Below are 21,620 nucleotides of genomic sequence, written 5' to 3' on the forward strand. Positions count from 1 at the left end.
GGAAAGAGGAGAAAACTGGCCTTACCAGATTCGCTCTTTCAGCAAAGACACTGAGGACCAGATGGGAGGCAGTTCCGGCCTCAAGGAGAGATGGACGGACTGCCCATGTGTACACACAGCTGCTCAGTACCAGGCGGGGAGGGTTTTCTGCTGTGCCCTCAGCACCTAGAACAGTGCCAGGAATACGGAGCCATTCAATAAATATTTGTTGAATGAACAGCAAAGGTATGCACACAGACTCGGGAAGGGAAAGGGGGAGCCAGAGATGGCCCCCGAAGGGGAGGATGCCTGAGGCTTTAGGAAGAGCAAAGATGAGTCAGTACAAAGCACTCGGGCAAGGGGGGGTGGGGGCGGGTGGGTCCGAAGGCGCAGCACAGCGAGCATGTTGGACAACCACGAATGAAGACCCCTGGCCAGTAAAGCCCAGGTGGTGCTCGGGGGGGGGAAGGGGGGAGGACTGCCCTGGGGGCAGCCGGGAGAGATCTGGGGGTCCATCAGCTGACAGCTGGAAACGGGCCCCAGTGTAGAGCAGATGCTCTGAGGGGTTCAGGGCTGGAGCCCGAGGTCACAGCTTTCTCTGAAGAGGAAGAGGAGGAAAGGGGAGACCCGATGGGGACTGAGGAAGGGCAGCCCAGGCAGGAGACCAGCCAGGAGACGCCTCTGCCGTGGAAGCTGGGGCCGCATGTCATGGAGACGAAAGTACTGGTGTCAGAGGAGAGCGGGTCGGGGAATGAGCGCTGGCTGTGGCAAAAGGGGTCCCTGAGGAGTGGTGAGGATGGGGGATGGGCAGCAGAGGGTTACAGGGTGAATGTGGGGGTGAGCAAGTGGGGACACTGAGCGTAGACCACAGCATTCCTGGCAGCGGAATGGAAGAAATCGTACGCGGGGGCTCTGGGGTCCGGGGGGGGGGGCTGTTTCACAGGTATGTCCCTCCTTGTGGGGGGAAAGGCCTCCAGATCTGCTGAAGATGAGAGACAGAGCCACAGGCTGGGACGTGCTGACTGCACAGCTCCGGGCTCAAAGCTGGAATGCGATGGGCCAGGCCTCGGGGGTTTTCTCAACCTCTTCCCCCTCCAACTCCCTCCAGGAACCTGGTTTGCGGCCCACAAGCCCGGCCCAGTCGAGCCCAGAGCTCACTCCTAAGCACCCAGGCTCTCATCTGGACATGTGGTACTTCTTCTGGAGGCAAGGAGATGAACGTTTCAAGAGGAAAAGGACGGGGGCACCCAACTCTACCTCCTACTTTTAAAAGCACAGAACAGAAATACATACAACCCTCGTGAGGTGGAATGTCAAATGCTCACACGGATCATCATTTTACCGGCCCCATGAAGGTCTTCTGGGACTCTGCAGGCAGCCAAGAATCTCCAGGGAGATAAATTACAAAAAGGCCACTTAGGAATTTCGTTGCCTCAGCAGGGCCTCACCTACCTTCCACACAGGGACGGAGAAGAAAACACGGCTGGGGCGGCAGGCACAGCCTGCTGCTGGTATCTGAGTGTGGTGCAAAAGCCATGTCTTTCGAATAAAGTGACTCAGAAGTCTAGTCATTAGTTAGCCCTTAAAAAAAAAACAAAGCACTATGGGTGAGGGGCGCCTGGGTGGCTCAGTCGGTTGAGCATCCAACTTCGGCTCAAGTCACGATCTCACTGTCTGTGAGTTCGAGCCCCACGTCGGGCTCTGTACTGACAGCTCATAGCCTGGAACCTGCTTCGGATTCTGTCTCTCCCTCTCTCAAAAATAAGCATTAAAAAAAATATATGGGGAAAAAAGGGACTCTATATCTGAGTAACAATGGTCAGCTATTCTTTATTTAAACAAGCCCAAACAGCAGGCAATAAGTGACTTATTCCAGATGCAATCCACACAAAACTAAAGATCATATACTAACATAAAACCGATAAAAATGTGCAAGCTTTACTGTTTATAACAGCCGTACTCCATTTAAAAAGAAGGTACAGGTACAGAAGCCTGGGTGGCTCAGTTGGTTAAGCATCCAACTTTTGGTTTCGGCTCAGGTCATGATCTCTCATGGTTCGTGGGTTTGAGCCTTGCACCAGGCTCTGTGCTGACAGGGCAGAGCCTGCTTGGGATCCGGTCTCCCTCTCTCTGTCTGCCCCTTCCCCACTTGTGCTCTCTAGCTCAGAGTAAGTAAATAAATTTAAAAAATTATTAAACAGAAGGTATAAAAAGATAGTTCAGTGTCAAGTATAAACAAGAAACGGAATGGTATCAGTGTTTCTATTGCCCTGAAATAGTTTTTACTGGCTTAAAACTATATGCAGCACGGCTGGAGACGGGCCGCAGGCAAATTAAAGATAATCAAACCAAAAGTCACTCAGAACCACGCAGGGTTTTCATTACACAGTTACTACATGATGAATGAATATTTTAATTGTATGAATGAAGCAACCGAGTGGGAATTCTTACTTAAAAAAAGGCCCGCAATTCCTTCTAAGTCACAAGTGATGTGGGTTCCGCCCCAACACCTGAACATATTAAACCAGCTACCTCTCTTGAAGGTAGGCTTTGAATAAGGTGAGAATACATTTCCTAGGTAGCTTTCTTAAACCGCAAGGCTAAAAATCTGAGGAAAAAGTAGCCAGATTCAATCGATGGCTTCCTGGGTCTGCTTCTGCCTGTCCCTAAATATTAGGACAGGATGGGCAGTGAACAACCTCACCAATTCAAGTGTGGTCCAGCGACCAGCAGCAAGGTAAGAGTTACAGCATCTTAGGGGCCACACTAGACCCACTGACCTGGAATCTGACAAGACCACCAAGTGATTCGTATCTGTTTTCAAATTTGGGAAGTAGTGGTGAGAACTGGCTTTCTGTTTTGGCTCCCCATCCCAAAGGTTCCACGGAGCCCGGGCAAGTAGCCTCAGAAAGTTATCAAGTACTACTTTCATTATATTGCGTTTCACTTTATAACTTCTTTCAGTTTTATTTCACCTTTGCTCTGAGCCATAAAGCTGTCTGCCTTTTCTTTATCCATTAGCCTTAATTCTTCAAAGTAATTTGGCTTCATGCTAGCACCTAAAACAGTGTCAATTTTAAATTATGTACAGTAATAGGCTAGGAGGAAATGGAAAATATTTCCCAAGTTCAATTTTAGATAGGATTATATAATTTTTTTGTTTTCTCTTTCCTCTTTCCCTCTCTTTGTGTGCGTGTGTGTGTGACAATTGCAATGGGCTTATTAGCAAACCTGTTGGGTTTCACAGCAAGCTAGGAAGTCACTTAGAGCACTACCTAGAAAAATGACATGTAATTAGAAACAGAAGGAGCCGGGGCTGGTGCGGTACACAGCACAGAACAAGGCCATATGCACACAGCTCACACTAAAGACAGTGTTCTACAACAAGCCTAGGTATGCGTTTCCATCTGAAACAGCAGTCCCACTCACTGAAGAGTTAACTGCATCCACGAAATTGTAAACTGGAGCAGTGGGGATCGTGAGTCTATTTTATACTGTCTGACAAGTAACAGGACAGGATTAATAAATATCCATGAATGAGAGAGCGAATAGCACTTAAACTGTACGTTCTCCCTACCACACTCTGCCCCTTCCCTTTCAATTCCTGCGAAAGCAAAGAGAATCCAACGAACCTTCCAGCCATTCCTGAAGCCATTCAAGAAGCCACTCCCCACATGGAGACGCCTCTACCATGGCTTCCATGAGGACCGCTGGAGGAGCCTTCTCTGGGCACCAGGTCCCTCGCACCCCATCCCAACAAGAATCAGCATCAGCTTCCTTATCTCAAACGTTTTTAGTACCTGAAAAGAGACGCAGTGCAATGTTCAATAACCCCATGTAAACTAACTAAGATCTGGGTGTAAGCGGTGATGTTCAACAATTTTCAAAGTCTCTTCCGCTGCTAAAGTTGCCATTAAAGAGTTTGAACTTTCCATACCCTTTTGGCTGCTGTGGTGGGGCACTTTCCCTTAACTCCACTGGAAGAGCAGAACAAGAGTGAAGAAAAGAAAGTAGGGGCACCTGGGTGGCTTAGTCAGTTAAGTGTCCAACTCTTGATTTCAGCTCAACACGAACTGTGAGATCAAGATCCACGGTGACAGCCCAGAGCCTGCTTGGAATTCTCTCTCTCTGCGCCCGCCCCTCTCTGAAAAATAAATGAATAAACTTAAAGAAAAAAAAAAGAAAGTAGGAGCACTTGGGTGGCTCGGTCTGTTGAGCATCTGACTTTGGCTCAGGTCATGATCTCATGGTTTGTGGGTTTGAGCCCCACGTCGGGCTCCATGCTGACAGCACGGAGCCTGCTTGGGACCCTCTCTCTCCCTCTTTCTCTGCCCCTCCCCTGCTCGTGCTCTCTCTCTCTTTCTCAAAAATAAACAAACTTAAAAAAAGACAGTAAAGGAGCTCAGTAACAAAGGTGACTGTGTCCTCAATAAATTCCATGAGATTAGCAGGGGCTAGAGTTGAGACGAGTGATACTGAGAAAACCAGTCCCTTTGATGTTGGGATATCTGGCTGAAGACTGACCAACCATGCAGAATCAACGAGAAAAGGGGATGTGTAATAATTCGGGTGAGGAAGATAGATGAGACAAGGCGCCCGGCTCACAGACCTAGAAGAATACCCACTACTCATTATGCCCCTGCAGGAAGTAGGAGACAGGAGTTTACCAGCAGCTCAGCAACTCCACTGTCATTTTGACAAAAAAAAAAAAAAAAAGTCTTTTTCAAATGCTTTATAAACTACAAAAAAGCTACAATTCATATGGATGGTGGCGTGGCCCTGGGAGTGCCTTCCTCCCCTTCTCTGTGTGGTTCCTAGCCTTCAAACCCCACCTCACAAGCCACTTTCCTGGGAAGCCTCCCTGACTGCCCAGTTAGTTATTTCCTCCTCCACATCCCTCTATGCTTTGCTCCTCCCTATAGTGGTTTGTTTATCTGTGCTTCTCCCATAGGAGCTCGAGTTCCTGAAAAGTGGGGGCTTAATTATCTTTGGATCCCCAGAGCATGGAACCATAAGAAGTGACTGATAATGCCCACTTTCATTATTAAATATGTGAGCTCTACTTGGTAGGGAGCATGACGGCTGCCCAGAAACTGGGTGGCTCAGACTGGAGAATCCCTGAGCAGAAATCATGACTGAAACAGTGAGTGTGAGTGCCTAAAGCAACCGAGAGAGACACTCTAAGAGAACAGAGGAGGAGCATGTATGTGGGATTATCATCTCCATGCTGTACCAGTGCATGACTTCAAGCCATGCTCCCCCACCCACATGCACAGAAAGGAATAATCTCTTTCCTGATACCTCTCAGGATTATGAGGAGTAAAAAGATAACGGACTTGAAAGCACTTGAAAATCTGCCATTTAAGAAATTAGTATTATCAACCTTCCGGTGGTGAAAGGTAAGGACAGCAGAGACTCTTTGCTGGGTACATGGATGGGTGGATGGGTGGATGGATAAAGAGTGGTTCATCTGCCATGAAGCAGCTAAGAGGAAAAGAAGTTTAAGAAGTATCTAACTTGCCAGGCCTTTCTCTCATGTAAACGTCTCCTTAAGGATTCTGAATTTAGAAATGGGTAGATATGGGGGCGCCTAGGTGGCTCAGTTGGTTAAGCATCTGACTTCGGCTCAGGTCATGATCTCACAGTTCATGGGTTCGAGCCCCCTGTCAGGCTCTGTGCTGACAGCTCAGAGCCTGGAGCCTGCTTCAGATTCTGTGTCTCCCTCTCTCTCTGCCCCTCCCCTGCTCATGCTCTTTGTCTCAAAAACAAATAAACATTAAAAACAAAACAAACAAATGGGAAGATATAAGCAGGGAATAGTTCCACCTTAATTAACATGTTATCTAATTAGTGCACATAAAAAAAATCCTAGTCTGAAAGCCATTAACTCCTTTCTCTTGTTTACTTAGCATTTATGTATTACTTTTACGTGTACTGATTTAGAATGTCTCAGTTTAATATTTAATGCAACATCTAATAGGTTTCCATTAAGACACTGAAATCTTTATAGGCAATGATTTTATTTTTAAATTTGAAAAGGCAAATGAGGTTCAAGATGGTAAGAAAAAAAAAACAAAACAAACCTGTTTCAAACAGTAGTGGGGAAAGAACACAATGGGAGACTTCTATCAATGTTACCTCTAACTCAAAATCTACGTTGAGGCACAAGAATCAAAACACAAAGTGGCGTTAAAAGTCATTTTAACGGTTTGTGCTGCCAAGAGGTGAGCGAGCTGAATTAAAGGATCACTTTCTAAGGTTAATTTCACTAGGCAGTCTTTAAGTTTACAGTAAAGGAAAAAACGTACCCATGAAACTGTGCACTGAGTATATGCCCCATGTGCCAAGTGAAATAGTTTGGGAAGGAGAGACCTAATTTCGCCACAGCCGTCCTGGTGACATTTGGACAAGCGGTGGACCGAGGGGGCTCTGCACAGACAGCCTGGAGAGCAAAGCTACGTTTTAAAAGGGCTCCCTGTGCTCGCAGATGGGCTGTAAACTTGACCAGACTGCAGACACTGTCCTCCACCCTCACCAGTTGAATGCATTAACTTTTCTATTCCTTTCCCATATGCTTTATCGCACATTCAAAAACATGGACAGCAGATGGTAGGTAACAAAGAAAGAGATCAATCACCCAAGCAAAAATTGAAAAACCTTGTTCTAAAAGAGACATCTAAAAGCCACTTACCTCCAACCTCCCATTAGATGGGAGTATTTTAATCGAGTGACATCAAACGCAAGTAACTTCTTTTAGGTCATCCTTGAGCAGATACCGCCTTTTCGTACTGCGATATTTGCAATAATGGACTTGCATTTATCTAACGCTATTGTGCTTTCCTAACTTGGAATAACCACAGACTTCCTTAATATCAAAAACATAATAGAAGGGGCCAGCAGCTCCCAGAGAACAACTTTCTATCACAGTAAACACTGAATAAACGCAGGGCTCTGAGATTCCATACTCAGGAATCAGAGGAAACAAATGTATCTCATGAGTATGGAAACAAGAAAACGTTCTAAGTTTGGAAAAAACTTCTCTTTTTATGAAATCTCTATTTTAATTTAAACAGAGGGGCTATTTATGCCACTAATTCTATCTGTCTGTGCAGAAGTTCACAGAAACCAGACAAAGGGCTTGAGGAGAAAAGCTTTACTAACAAGGCAACAGTATATACAGCAGGGAAACCGGACACAGGTCTCACTGTTCTTTGCACGGATATAGTTTCTAAAAGGCAGGCGGCTCAGAAACAGACTAAAAGTTAGAAGAGGCCACATGAGGGAAGAAACAGAAATGAAAAATAGAGGAAGGACCTGACTCAAACACCCACTTTTTCCCTAATCCCAGACGTGGATCTCTGGAATAGCCCAGCCCCACAAAATCTGCAGGTAGACATGCACATTCCCTTGAAGTGTCAAACGTATATTTGTATAGGTTAATGGCATAAGCAAAGGATAGAAGGAAACGATGCTATCTTGTCTAAATTTCCAAAGGATATACCCAGTCATTAGGGGAGCTTCTTCAATCTCAAGGAATTTCATTTTCTCCCATAGCTCTCTTGTTATGTTCAACTCTGATTCAAAGTTTTTCTGGCTTTTGTGAATGAATACATTTGGAACTGTACTATCTTAACTGATTAAAAGAGGCTATTAGAATATTCAAAGTATTCTAATGTTGAGGAGCTGACTCAATACACTACTGACTCAAAAGGGTTATTAACAAAGTATCCCAAGAAACTTCCTAGAAGCTGCCTGGTCATGAAGAGATCCTGGCACTTCTTTGAGTGTACGGATTCTTACACGTAAATGGCATATACATTTGGTTTCCTTTAAAGAGAATAAGTATCAAAACAGTCCTGTATAATCTCTAGTCCTATATTAACCTATCTAACCTGAGCAGTATGTAAATGTTAGACTCTGGAAGGGTTACTTTTCTTTTTCTCTCTCATTCCTTCTCTATCCTGACACACACACACACACACACACACACACACACACATCCTCACGTACACAGATGCACACGCATGTACCACGGCTTACTTGGTAGGTATGCGATAAGGTGGTTCTACACGATCAGATGGAATATTCAGTGAGGAGGTAATGTGGTCATGTGATAGACTTTAATTATCAAAGAAAAATTAAAGCCTGAATAAATAAAACATTGTTGAGAATAAAAATAAACAAAATGGCGAAACAATTCTGATTTCTAAAAGTGCTCTAACACTCCTCAAAAACTAAAGCCTGGAAAACTGTAGCTGGAAAATGAAATGTATGCACTGCATTGTTAATGTATCGATCTAGCCACCTAATGTATATTTTAGCCCACCAAAATGGCTAAAACTAAAGAAACCAACACCACCAAATGATGGTGAGAATGTGGTGCAACAGTAATTCTCACACATTTTTGGTGGGAGTATAGAAAAATATGATGGAAAAACATCTCGCAGTTTCTTGAGAAACTAAACATTCACCTACCTATAACCCAGAAATGTTGGTTTCTTCCCAAGAACAATGAAAACATGCCCAAAGAATGAACAAATGTATAAAAATGTTCACAGCAACAATATAACAACCAAAAACCAGAAAGGACTTGTGTGTCTATCCAGAGGAGAATGGATAAACTGTAAGATATTCACCCAGTGGAATACTATTTTTCAAATAATGAAGCCAGAGTATGGAATGTATGATTCCATTCATGTGAAAGTTCTACAACAGGCAAAAAAGTAACCTATGGTGGAAAAAATCTGAAAGGCGCTTGCCCCCAAGCAGCAGAGGCAGGGATTTACTGGAGGGGGTACTGGGGAAACTTTCTGGAATGATGGTAATATTCTGTATCAAGATGGGACTTGGGTTCGCACAGATATACACATGTCATCACTTAAGACTGGTGTATTTCCTTGTATGTAAATTTTCCTCTGGGAAAAAATGGAATACTGAATCCTAATTAATGATATGCCTGCCGTTGTACTTGGAGGAAAGTGCGTATATTTGACACGTACTTTAAAATACATCAGTAAAGGGGCTCCTGGGTGGCTCCATTGGTTAAATGTCTGACTTCGGCTCAAGTCATGAGCTCATCATTCCTGAGTTCAAGCCCAGCACTGGGCTCTACACAGATAGCTTGGAGCCTGGAGCCTGCTTTGGATTCTGTGTCTCCCTCTCTCTCTGCCCCTTCCCGCTCAAACTCTGTGTCTGTCTCAAAAATAAACAAACATTAAAAAAAAATTTTTTTAAAAAGAAAGAAAATGCATCAAAAAATAAGACAGATTAATGGATAGGAAGATGAACTGATAGGGAATAAAGCAAGAATAGTAAAATGGTAACTGCAGAATCTAAGTGGTGAGTATGGGTATTCACTGTAAAATTCTTTCCATTTTTTTTTTTTTGTATGGCCAAACATGCTCATGAAATAAGTTGGGAAAAAAATCTATTACAGTGCCATAATTAGCATCATTTAAAACTTTATTTTCAGGATCATTGTATAAGCCAAGAGGAATGAATAAAGTCGTTTCAAAGAGTGAAAAGGATTAAAATTCTGCAAGTAAATTCAAATACCAAATAAACACCGGTATTTCACACTTACTTCAGAGTTAGTAAAGCCCTCACTTGGTGCCATAAGGGGAGCAAGGGCATCCCATCATACTTTACGGATCCAAACAAACCTGCAGGACTATTTTACAAACAACCACATCCTTCCCTACCTCCAGTTCTCCAATTGTTGGGTCCTAACGAGTTTCTCTTGTTATATAAACAGTCTTGCCAAAAACTAATGGGCTCTGAACACAAGCCAGGAGATTCCCCCAAGCCCAGCTGGGTGTTACCCCAAATCCCACCCTGCTCGACTGGACCTCCCTCAAGAGCTCAGGAGAGGTACTCGTGGGAGCTTCCTATCGCTTCTACACATCTGGACCCCACACAACACGAAGCACAGAGCTCGGCTCTTAGGAGCCGCTCAGAAAATGACCGTTCGAGGTTGCTTTCCATGGTTCAAAGGCTAACAGGGACCACACAAGGGAGGTGATTTGTCTTTTCAGCATACAAACGACCAGGCCTATTAAGAGTCCCTTATTTATGCTGGTAAAATGCCACAGGATCAAAATTATGAGAAATTATAATTTAATCCTCCAAATCTTATGATAGCACAGTCTGAGGGCAGGGGGCAGGCTGCCTACGGTCACACAGTGGCCTCTGCCAGTTACTGTATATTTACGTCTCACGGGAACGATATGAAGATTAAAGAAGATAATCCACCCAGGTACTTAGCATCATGTCTGGCAGGTGGTAAGCACCCAGTGCACGTTAGCTAATTGCCATTATTATTCTTCACGTTTCTGTGAAGGAAGCAGAGAGTGTCTGCCACTATTTCACAGATTTAACATTAAATATAAGAGATCCCATAAATATTTACCATTCAGTGAACTCAGTAAATCACAGTTATTGAAACAAACTTCACTTTCAAGTTCTCAGAGACAAAATAGGAAAACTCAGGACGACTTTAAACATGGCATTTGGGATCCCACAAGCTGTCTTAGGACTTCCTTGTGTACGAGTCCATGTCAGAGTTGTAAGGTCCTGGCGCAGGAAAGGACAGAAGAGACACTCGTCCAGAGCTATCCTCAGGACTCGCCAAGGGAAGGCGCTCCACTGTCCTCCCTCCCGTGCTCACTGACCTCGACGGCAGGGAAATCTGCCTCCCCATCCTCTCTGCCCGGTGACCCCTCATCTACATTCTGGCTACAGCAGGCAGGAGCCCCCAAAAGGCATCTGTACCCTCACCCCTGGAACCTGCGGATACGTTACGTCAAGTGGCAAAAGAGACTACAGGGGTGATCAAGGTTATGGACTTTCCCGGATTATCCGGTGGGCTCAACTAATCGCATGGGCCCCTTTCAAAGGCAGAGAGGTCAATCTGGCTGTGGTCCGAGAGATGCAGCAGCAGGAGAAATCGGAGAGAGATCTGAGGTGTGAAAAGCTGCCCAGGTGCTGTCGCTGCGGCTGAGCAACGGAAGGGGCAAGGGGACAAGGACTGCAGGCAGCCTCAAGGGGCAAGGAAAGAGGAACCTCGCCTGGTATCCACCCGCAAGGGGCTGCGTTCTGACTACCACCTGAATTCGTGTGCAAGCAAATTCCTCCCTGGAGCCTCCACAGTGGACCGTGGTGCAAAGGACGCAGAGCACAACCCCACTCGGGCACTACAGGGGCGAAGAGGGGGAGCGGGCACCTCATCCACTGAGGCAGAGCTCCCGGTGACGGCTTGGATAGCGTGGCTCACCTTAGGGACTGAGTTCGGCTCTGTCAAAATTACACTAAAAATCACATTAGAGGGGCGCCCAGGTGGCTCTGTCGGTTGAGTGTCCGACTTCGGCTCAGGTCACGATCTCACGGTCCGTGAGTTCGAGCCCCGCGTCGGGCTCTGGGCTGATGGCTCAGAGCCTGGAGCCTGCTTCCGATTCTGTGTCTCCCTCTCTCTCTGCCCCTCCCCTGCTCACTCTCTGCCTCTCTCTCTCTCTCAAAAATAAACATTAAAAAATGTTTTAAAAATTACATTAGAAACCTTTCCTTCAGTACAAATTCAGGAAGTTTTCCATTCAAATCCTGTGCTCAAAAAAGTCAGTCTAAGCAAATGAAATGCTCGTCTGATTTGGAAATAATTAACTTTCCTCCTCAAGCTCACATTTCTCTGTCCCTGTGCAGTATAGCTTAAGACAAAACAAAACAAAACAAAACAAAAGGAAAAACCCACCTTTTATAAACTCAGTGCTTACTTCAAAGGTGTCTTCTTCTAAAAGCCAGCTTTTCCTGTTCTGCCTGCTACTCCCCCCCAAACCCAAAAGATCTTGTCAGTTTTCATATCTGAGTATGTGTTTAAATGTTACATAAAATTAAGGATTCGAAATAGTGGATGAACATATCAGGTCTATATTTGACCACCTTATCTCTCCACTTAAGTAAATATGAGTTTTAACCTAATTGTCCTGTAACCATTATTTCAGAGCTTCATCCGACAAGAGTACCAACATTTCCAATCAATGCTGCCACTGCGTAAATATTTGATTCCCAGTAGGACATCTCTTAACCTAATTTATAACCATTAAGAGCACGGAGAGATGTCCACATGCTTATACTGTCTAAAATAAAACCTCCTGTGTCCCATTGTGGATAAATCCTTGAAACATCTAGAAATATACATCACAGCTTATAGCTGGACGTTTAGTCAGACAACTGTTACTAGCTTTCACCTTTACTCAAGAGACTCTTGCCTAATTACATAAAAAAAAAGTCCCTTGGTGATGTCCTTCTTAATTTATTTTTCCATTTGTCCTCCAGCTGGACTATAAAATATCAGAGGCCGAGGATTTCTAAATAATCAAGCTTACCCAAAAATATGCTGTCCCCCCCAGCCTCTTCTGTCTAGTAGGTATTTTGCATACTTACATAAGTCTTCACAGGGCGCATGCTCTGTATGGAGGGTTGTAAGAGCATAGAGTGGAGCAGGAGGTGAAGGGAAGTGAGGACGCACAGTGGTCATCCAGGGGTGATGAGCAGAATGGGGAGAAGGGGATTTAAGCTGGTGAAGCAGGGGGCGCAAAGGTTGGAGCAGGTGCATGAGGAAAGGCAGCAAAGTCGTCAAGGCCAGACTTAGTAATTTAGACTTTACATGCTGGGCAACAGGAAAGGATTAAATGTTTTTCTGCAGGAGAGAAACAAGAATACGATGGCGTTTGAAGAGGGACACGTGGAAAGAGCCTGGGTTGAAAGAAGAGACTACAACACAGAGAGAGAGAGAGAGAGAGAGAGAAGACAGGATGCTTTCAACAGGTGCCTTATGAGGGTGAGGATACACGACCGTGAGTGAGGAGTGAGTGAGGGAGCGTTTATGAGACACAACGGGAAGGAAGTGTGACGCCTTCACGTGAGGCGAGGTCTTAAAATGACTGAGTGGTTCTCTCCCTTTCTCCGTTCCTTATTTACCTTTAGACCAAGGCCCTGAACTCGACAAGAGCCAAGCTCCTCTCTGTTCTTGAGTTCAGTTCCCTGGGAGAAGCCTCCAACCGGGACGCTTCACCCTCCTCCTCCCAGCCCCTGAGGTTTGAATCCCCGCCTCTGTACCAGAGGCCCCATCAGCTGGTCCCCCGGGACCTGTCCAGCTGTCATATAGCTCCCCCTCTCTAGGCTACACTGGACTGAACGTTGCTCCCGGTGAGCTAGAAACTGCAGAGCAAGCAGTTTTGCTCCTCCTGTGCTGCTCAACAGGTGCAGTGCCCAGGTGCTCCACACCACACCGCCCTCGCACTGGGGCCCATTCGCCGACGAGAGGCACAGGTATCAGAGGCGGGGCGCCCAGCCCGAGACAACACGCAACACGCGGGAGGCCATTCCAGGGGGAGTGGTCCCCTATCCTTTCATTATACAAAGTCACTGGTGGCGCCTTTCGATCACAGCGGCCTTTCACCCATTTAGTGACCAAGAGACAGGTTTCAACAAAAATTAGAGCCAAGTTTAAAAGCAAGCAAGACTTCTAAAACTAGCTTTTGGCAGGGGGCTTGGGGGGGCGGTTCTGTATTCTCCCTGCAGATATGAATAAAACCCACTCTAGAAGGAACGCAGAGGATTTCATGCACTTTGCTTACAAATAAAAGTCACAGCCCACAGAGTGCATCTGGGAAAAAAAGTTGTTTGGTGATAGTGGGGCGGGGGAGGTCCGTGAGGTACTCCCCAAGGATCCTCACCATGGCTCCAGTTTGGCAGACTTTTGTTAAGAAGATGAAAAAACTCCACGCGCTCCTCCAAATGTTACCTTCAGTAGCTGCGGTCCCCCCAAATGGCCCATTACCACGGTGCCCTTATGCTGGCTGTATGGGTGCCAGGCTGTCTTCACAGTTCTTGGGGGTCGGTATCTGTATCAGTTTCCTATTGCTGCCATTAACAAATTACCACCACTCAGGGGCTCAAAACAACATAATTTTACGGCTTACAGTTCTGCAGGACAGAAGCCCCAAGTCAGTATCAACTGGGCTACGGTGAAGATGTCAGTGAGACAGCATTCCTTCTGGAGGCTCTGGGGGAGAATCCATTTCCTTGTCTTTTCCAGCTTCCAAAGGCTGCCTGCATTCCTTGGCACACGGCCCTTCCTTCATCCTCACAGCCAGCAGTGAAGCAGCTCCACTGTCTCTCTGTTCCCCTGGTCACATCTCCTCTCCCTCTGATCTCCCCACCTCGCTCCGGTTAAGAATCCTTGGATTACATTGGCCTATCTGGATAATACAGGTTGATCTTCCCATCTGAAGACCCTTGACTTAATTAGCTCTGCAAACTCCCTCTTTCAGCGGTTATAGGTTATATATTCAAAGGTCCAGGGATCCGGACATCGACATCTCTAGGGGCCATTATTCTATCTACTTTCCACAGGATGTGAGTGGGGAGAAAGCACCGTGACCGCAGATCACCTTAGTTTTCTCGGCCTGAGTTTCCTCATCTCCAGAACAAGGAGGATAAACTTGACCTCAAGGTTCCTTCTGTACTACACAATTGCGTCTATCTTGATCTAAAGACATCTCCATAAACGTGCTACATAAAAGCACCCGTAAGACTACTGACTGTATAGACTACAAGGTAGACAAACGGTCTAAGGAGACGTCCAGATTTTAAGCCTAGTTAACAGAGAATTTAGGCTGTGCTGGGCTGGGGGAGGTTGAAAGATGAGGAGTTGGAGGCAGACTCAGTGTCCTGAAGGGGGGACATCCAGTAGCTTGTCAGATAAGAAGAAAAAGAGCCAAGACATTATGTCAAAGCCAGAGGGAGAAAAATTGGAGTCATCCACATAAAAGGATTTAATTACTGGAATCCATGTGGATTAAATTCTGTAAGGGGTAAGTGAAAGAAAAAAAAAGAGCAAATGTTTGCAGACGGGCTGGAAAATGGCGAAGTCATTCCAAAGAGCTTGATCAGAGGAAGGTGGAATCACCTTAAACATGCTGACTGAACTGTTTTGTGTTTAGGGAGCTTATTATGAAGCCTTTCTAGAGTGGTTAATTGCCTCATGTTTTGCCTATTTACAAGCTGCATTTTACAAAAACAATGGTTTACTTAAAGTAGGACACACATTGGGGTCACACTGTACAATTCTTTAAAAAATTATTTCAGGGGCACCTGGGTGGCTCAGTCAGTTAAGCATCTGACTCTTGGTTTTGGCTCAGGTCATGATCTCACAGTTTGTGAGTTTGAGCCCCACACTGGGCTCTGTGCTAACAGAGCCTGCTTGGAATTCTCTCTCTCTCTCCCTCTCTGTCCCTGCCCTCCTCTCTGTCACTCTCTCTCAAAATAAATAAACTCAAAAAATTGTTTTAAAAAGAAGAAAAAAACACTATGATTTCATACAATTAACTGGTCTATTTAGAGTGCTGAAGCTTAATTAAAAAAAATACATCTAGGGGCACCTGGCTGGCTCAGTCGGAGGAGCATATGACTCTTGATCTTGGGGTTGCAGGTTCAAGCCCACACTGGGTGTAGAGATTACTAAGAAAACTAAACTTAAAAAAATACACTTAAAATACATTCAGTTCCATGTTTGGTGGAACTGAGCATTTAGCCAGTACTGAGGTCTTTAAAAATCCTTAAGTTATATTCAGTAAAATCAAATGAAAATGACTTGTTTCCAATTACTTCTTTGTAATTGATCAAACTATAATAGTATTATTGAAATATGTGATGATTTCCATTAGGCATGTTTCACACAAAGCACGGGAGGTGGGTGCCATCACAGGACAAATTTTTCCATCTAGATTTCTGAAAATTTTGTATACAATGTTTCCTTCAGTAATATACACGTCTGTGGTCTGACTTATTTGCGTGTGCCTTTTTCGTGTGGAGTATTTACTAAAATAACTAAATTAGTATTCCCCAACAAGAATACAAATGTACGGTCTGACTTACAGAGATATTAGAAATGTCTTTAGAACAAAGAACTGACTGAAGCTTAGAAAGTACTTTCATTTGCAACCTACTACTTGAGAAATCTACCTAATTTCCCCCCTTTTTTGGTCGGAATGTTAAGCATGAAAGCTGTATGTTACAAAGTGTTACAGGAAAAGTACAAACAGGACACAAATATAAACCCATAAAGTCATCTCAAAGCCTCTGCCAGAAATTACCTAGATGCTGCTGTTGTTTTTCCAACAGAGTTCCCACACCTGGTGTGCAACAAAGTCCAGTGGCCTCTGCAAATCCAAGCTCTACACTTTCCCAGGATGTGAGCCCAGGAGTTTTATTTAGATGTTATGTTCTCATTATACCATCAGCATAAGTCATGCCTGTTGGACGATCCTCCTGATATTTTCCATCGCTCCGTGGGTTTTCAACTGATCACGGTGTTCTAATAACCGAAATTTGAATTTGGCAAAGAACAGGCCTCTCGGAGAGAAGAAAGACAGCCAACCATTCACCTCCAATGTTATGACAGATTGTAGCTTTTCTGAGATGAACATAAAGTTAGCACATCATTGCAAAATACATCACTATTAGATAATGAGCAGCAAAATAAAGATCATACAATATAAGTCTGAGCATGAAGTCCTTAACCTAGCTCTGACCTTTCTCTTGGCATGTAAAAACAGTGCTGGGCTTCAAAAATATCTCTATGGAGTACATCTGCACAGCTTGTTGCGCTCCAAGGAGAGCCCCCTCTATTAAGCCAGCCTCAATACACAGCTGTCTAAGAGGTTAAGAAAGTAAAAATTAGTCAGTACTATTGAATAACAGTTTCTGTAAAATTCCCAGAAAAAAAAAATAGACACTATAAACACTTTAGAGAAACTTCGATGAGAACAATGAAAACACGCAATCATATTCTAGAGCTAGTTCAAATTCATGATTCGCAAAGCAAAACTTCACGCTGACAACCGCTGTCTATGAAAGCCCTTTGCTGGGTCAAAGTAGCTACAGTCGAAAAAATCTGGAGCCAAATCTTAAATTTTATCTTGAGTACGATTTATTCAATTATCTTGAATACATTTATTTAAATATCTTGAGCAAAGCAATGCCAAGGAATTTTGTAGATGTTAATTGCCTTAGATGAAGCAACACTCATTTAATACAGAAGGTGTCACTTAGTCCCAGGAACGTAACTGTAACACCACTGTAAACCATACACATTTGTGTGTTCCAGTTCTCTGAGGAGTTTTTCCTGAGTCATTTCTCAACCCTGTTGGTGCAGAAGGTATGTGTGCAATGCACGTTCAAAGTATGATTCAAGTAACCGTTTGTATAATAAAAGCAAAACTCTTACAAATTAGGTTTCCGAGAAGGTAAACACTGAAGATTTCCTCTAAAACTTCACCACAGTGTGCTATAGTGTATGCTATTAACTGTCTTCAATCCTTCGCTCATTCAGCGCTACCTGAGCACCAACTAAGTTCAAAACAATCTACAACCTGTGGTGGGACTGCACAGTGAAATCAGATGTAGCATTTTTCTTCACTGTGCATGAGATCCAGGAGATAGAGAAGAGGTGAATTTAAAAACTATGCTACAGGGGCGCCTGAGTGCCTCAGTCAGTTGGCAGTCCAACTCCGGCTCAGGTTGTGATCTTGGGGTTCGTGAGTTTGATCTCACTGTTTGTCAGTTTGAGCCCTGCGTCAGGCTCTGTGCTGACAGCTCAGAGCCTGGAGCCTGCTTCAGATTCTGTGTCTTCCTCTTTCTCTGCCTACCCCCTCATTCGTGCTCTCTCTTCCTAAACAATAAACGTTAAAAAAAATAATAACTATGTTACAAGCCGAGTGACAAGACTGGGTTCAAAGAAATCAGTGGGGGTAAGGTTACTTTCCAATGTCAAAGGAGCAACCATCCACTCTCCTAAAAAACGGTCCTAGCTCAAAATCTAGGTGATAGTGAGGCCCTGACTTCTGGTAGAGCTCCTGGGCTCAACACTTTAAAAAGCCATTCTACTTAATGGCACTAATTGCGGTGCAGGGGGGCAGGGGGATGGGGGGCATTCCAAGGCACTTAATCCTCCATTCAAACCATCCCATAGACTAAGACACTTCAAACCATGGTATCGATATCTTCATTGGTTGATCATTCTTCACCCACTTCATAGAATATTCCATTTCTGGGAGTTTGGTTACCCAATCTCTGTCTAGTGTGGTCCTCACCCAATTGCAGCAGTAGGTTTTGTTCATGACTTTTTTTTTTTTTTCAACCGAGGCCCTGTCTTCCCCTATTTTATAAGCACATGAACTTAATATTTCCATATATTCCTATTTCAAATGCAAAAACACTCAACCCATTCTTTGGAATTAATGGCCTCGTTGAAACACAAATATCATATTCATTAAAATAGCTGATTCAAAGAAGCAGTAGAATATTAATGAAAGAGACTACAATTCTACACCGATGATCTAATGTTCTAAACATTCATTTCCTACTGAAGAGACATATGGGTCTTTTTGTACCTTGTCAATGTCCCCTTTTCCACAATATACATTACTAAATTTACACACAGTTCATAACGGTTCTATTATATCATAGCTACAGAAAAAAGCAAAGCAGGAAAGAGATGCCAACAAATGATACAGCAAGAGCCCGATGCGAAAACCTTTGGTACAACATGAAGGTAACAAACTAAACCCAGACCACTACGGTAGAACCTTCCTTGCCTGTCATAACATCACGGGCGGAAGCCCACCCACGGCTCTCCGCTCCCAGGCAATCCAAGCTCTGAGTATTTGTTACAAGGGAAGGAGGTTATTAGCATGAGGAAGAGGGAGGAAGGCACGGTCTGTGCTAGAGGACGGTGTGCGCGGGGATGAGGCGCTCCTCGTTCATTGCATCCACTGGGCAGACCTTACAGGACACACACCTTTCTGCCAGGAGAGGACAGGGGCATGGAGTCGGTGGGCGGAGGGTGGGGGTGGGGTGGGGGCCTACACCGCTGCAGGGAAACCCTCTCGGCAGCCCAGAGAGGCCCGGGGGGAGGCCGGGCACTGGATCCGGTGTGGGTGCTGATGCTCATTTGCGGCGGCCTCACTCACCCTTGTGAAAAGGCAGGCAGCAGAGAAGCACTCAATTTTGTCCCCTCACACGCGTGCAAAGGAAGCTTCGGGATCCCCTCCAAATAAAGTCTTATTTTAAAAACAAAAGACAGGCTTGTGGCCATTCTCAGAGGCGGCCACATTACTCCCAGGTCTGGAAAGCAGATTTGCAGAGGCCAAAGATGAGACAAAAGGCACGAGCTGGCGACATACAGACCTAGAAATGATTTTTTTTTTTTTTTAATGATTAAGGCCTCCCAGTTCTGTCTCCCCTTTTGGGGATGATTCTTGGGCCGCTGAGCAAATCCCTTAAGGCCTGGAAAAGACGTCGGACGGGGAGGAGAAGGAGACCCCCAAAGTTTCCCAAACTGTGGCAGGCTGGTGGCGGCCAGCGGCCACGGACCTCGGGTCCCAGGGCGCCGGGGGCACCCGAGAGGCAGCGGCCACCCCCCCACCCCCCACAACACGCCACAACAAAAGGGCCGAGGTCAGCCTTCGCGTTCCGGCTTCCAGGACCCGAGCCCCGAGAGGGCAGGGGGGGGGGCCGGGAGAGGGGGAGAGCGGGCGGCGGCGACCCCGGGGCGGCCGCTCTGGCCGGGGCGAAGGGGAGGATGGAGCCTCGTGTCCGCGCCACGGCATAAAGGGAAGGACCCTCGGAGGCATGCAGACGAGCCCCCCGAAGCAGCAACAGCTGGTGCCGCCCGCACCGCCTCCGGCCTCGGCCGCGGACCCCGCAAGGAGCCTCTGCCGGGGGCGCCTCGGCGGCCCCGGGCGGCGCCGCCCCCTCGGGAGCGGGGCGGGGGGGGGTGCGCCGCAGGCCCGGCGGCCGAAGCTGCGGCCGGGGCTCCGGCGGCCGCCGACACAATGCGGCCCGAGAGCCTCCCCGCCCGCCGCCGCCGCTGCGGCAGGCCCGCGGCCGACACAAAAGCCCACCGGCCGCCGGCCCTCGCGCCTCCCGGGCCCCGCCGCCGCGCACCGACCTTGGGCTCCGGCGCCGGGCTCCCGCAGCGTCTTGGTCCCCGCCTTCCAGACGTTGCAGCCCAGCAGGCAGAAGAGGAGCGCCGCGGACCTGCTCATCTCCGCGCCGCGGGGCCCCGGGCGGCTCGGGCTCGCCGACCACCGGGACGGAGCGGCGCGTCAGGGGCGGCCGGGCGCCGCGCCTCCCTCCATGTCGCCTGGCTCCGCGCGCGCCGGGCCCGCCGCCCGATTGGCCGCGCCCCCGCCCGGCGCGGCGCCGGGCTCCGCAGCCCACGGCCGCTCCCTCCTCCGCGCGCCCCGGTGGGTTTCCCCGAAGAGCCGCGGCGGCGGCTCCGCCAACTCTTTAACCCCTTCGTGCCCTGCCCCGCGCCCCGCCCGCGGGGCGGCGCCCGGGCCCCGCCGTGGTGCCACCTGGCGGCCGCGGCGCCGCGCGGGGAGGGGGCCGCGCGCCCACGAGCCCCGCTCCCGCCGGCGCCGCGACGCCCCCCTGCCTCCGCCCACGCGCCCTCGAGCCTCCCCGAGGGCCGCGAGCGAAACCTTTGGCCCCGGGACAGCCCCCGCACCCCACGTTCCCCGCTGCTTTGAAGAAGAAGAAGAAAAAAAAAAAAAACACCTGTTTTTCGAAGCTGAGGCCTTCGCACCTGTTAACGGACGGTCCGAGGGTGGCATCTGGGTCTCGGGGCGTGGCCTGCCTCCGTTTCCTCGGTATAACGCCACCTGCAGCTACTCAGGTCCCGGTCCACGTATGTTCCCCAAGGTGGACTTGACGCCCAGCGTTAAAAGTCAGCGGAGACAGAATCTCGACGCCTGCATGAACTGAAGTAGGCCCTCTGTGCCGCAGTGTTGACGGACGAAGGGCTCCAGGTAGAATGGTGCTGGGCTAGTTTTAGAAGGTTAGGGTCGGGAGGGAATTTACATTTCCGTGTACTGAGGGCGTGGGTAGTTTTGTTACTTTTGTTTTGTCTTCGGGATACGTGATCTAAGGGGTAGTGTTATCCCCATTTACAGATGAGAAAATAGAGGCTAAGGAGGGTTAAGGAATTTGTCCAAAGTGCACAGCTGGTCAGTGGCAGAGCTAAGGCTGAGAGTGTGGCCCGAAAAATAGTCCGGCCCGAAGGCTAAAAGCTCTTCACAAAATCCTCAGGCTTCCTTTAATCCTAGTTACACCCCTCCACCCCCACCCCAATTTCCCTTCTTCCGTCTATATGCCTTCCTCCACACACCCCACATGTGCCCCCTGACTGCCCCATCTCCCAACCAGCACTGCAGTGACCCTGGGACCTCTGTGTGGCACCCAGGCTCTAAGGAAATCCATAGCAGTCTCACTGTCTGCCCAGTGCTGCCTCCAGAACACCAGGCCAGAGGAGGGTTATTTCTGTGATTTTATTAATTGGGCATTAAAGCATGGCAGGCAGTGTACCAAAAAGAGAATGAAGGATGGCATTTACCCAGTTGGCTTATGATAGACAAATCACTGTGAGACACAATAAAAATCAGGAGGTGGAGGAGCCCATATGGGTTTTATTGTCACCCTCAGGACCAATGCTACAATTAGTGCAAATTGTGCACCTGCACAGGGTGGCAGGTAGTCAGGGAGGCAGAAGGAAAACCTACAATTAAGGACTGCCTGATCCC

General features: G+C 47.1%; 1 protein-coding gene across 1 annotated transcript in view; it reads right to left on the reverse strand.

Annotated features, from left to right (window-relative positions):
• The window catches only part of FAM171A1 (family with sequence similarity 171 member A1), a 134,018-nt gene extending 113,918 nt beyond the window's left edge, over positions 1–20,100 (reverse strand). The window contains 1 exon segment of the mRNA XM_030322201.1: positions 19,988–20,100. Within this exon segment, the coding sequence (XP_030178061.1) occupies positions 19,988–20,084 (97 nt within the window). The 5' untranslated portion in view covers positions 20,085–20,100.
• Positions 20,101–21,620: the final 1,520 nt, after the last annotated feature.

The sequence above is a fragment of the Lynx canadensis genome, chromosome B4 (assembly GCF_007474595.2).
Source record: "Lynx canadensis isolate LIC74 chromosome B4, mLynCan4.pri.v2, whole genome shotgun sequence".
NCBI lineage: Eukaryota > Metazoa > Chordata > Mammalia > Carnivora > Felidae > Lynx > Lynx canadensis.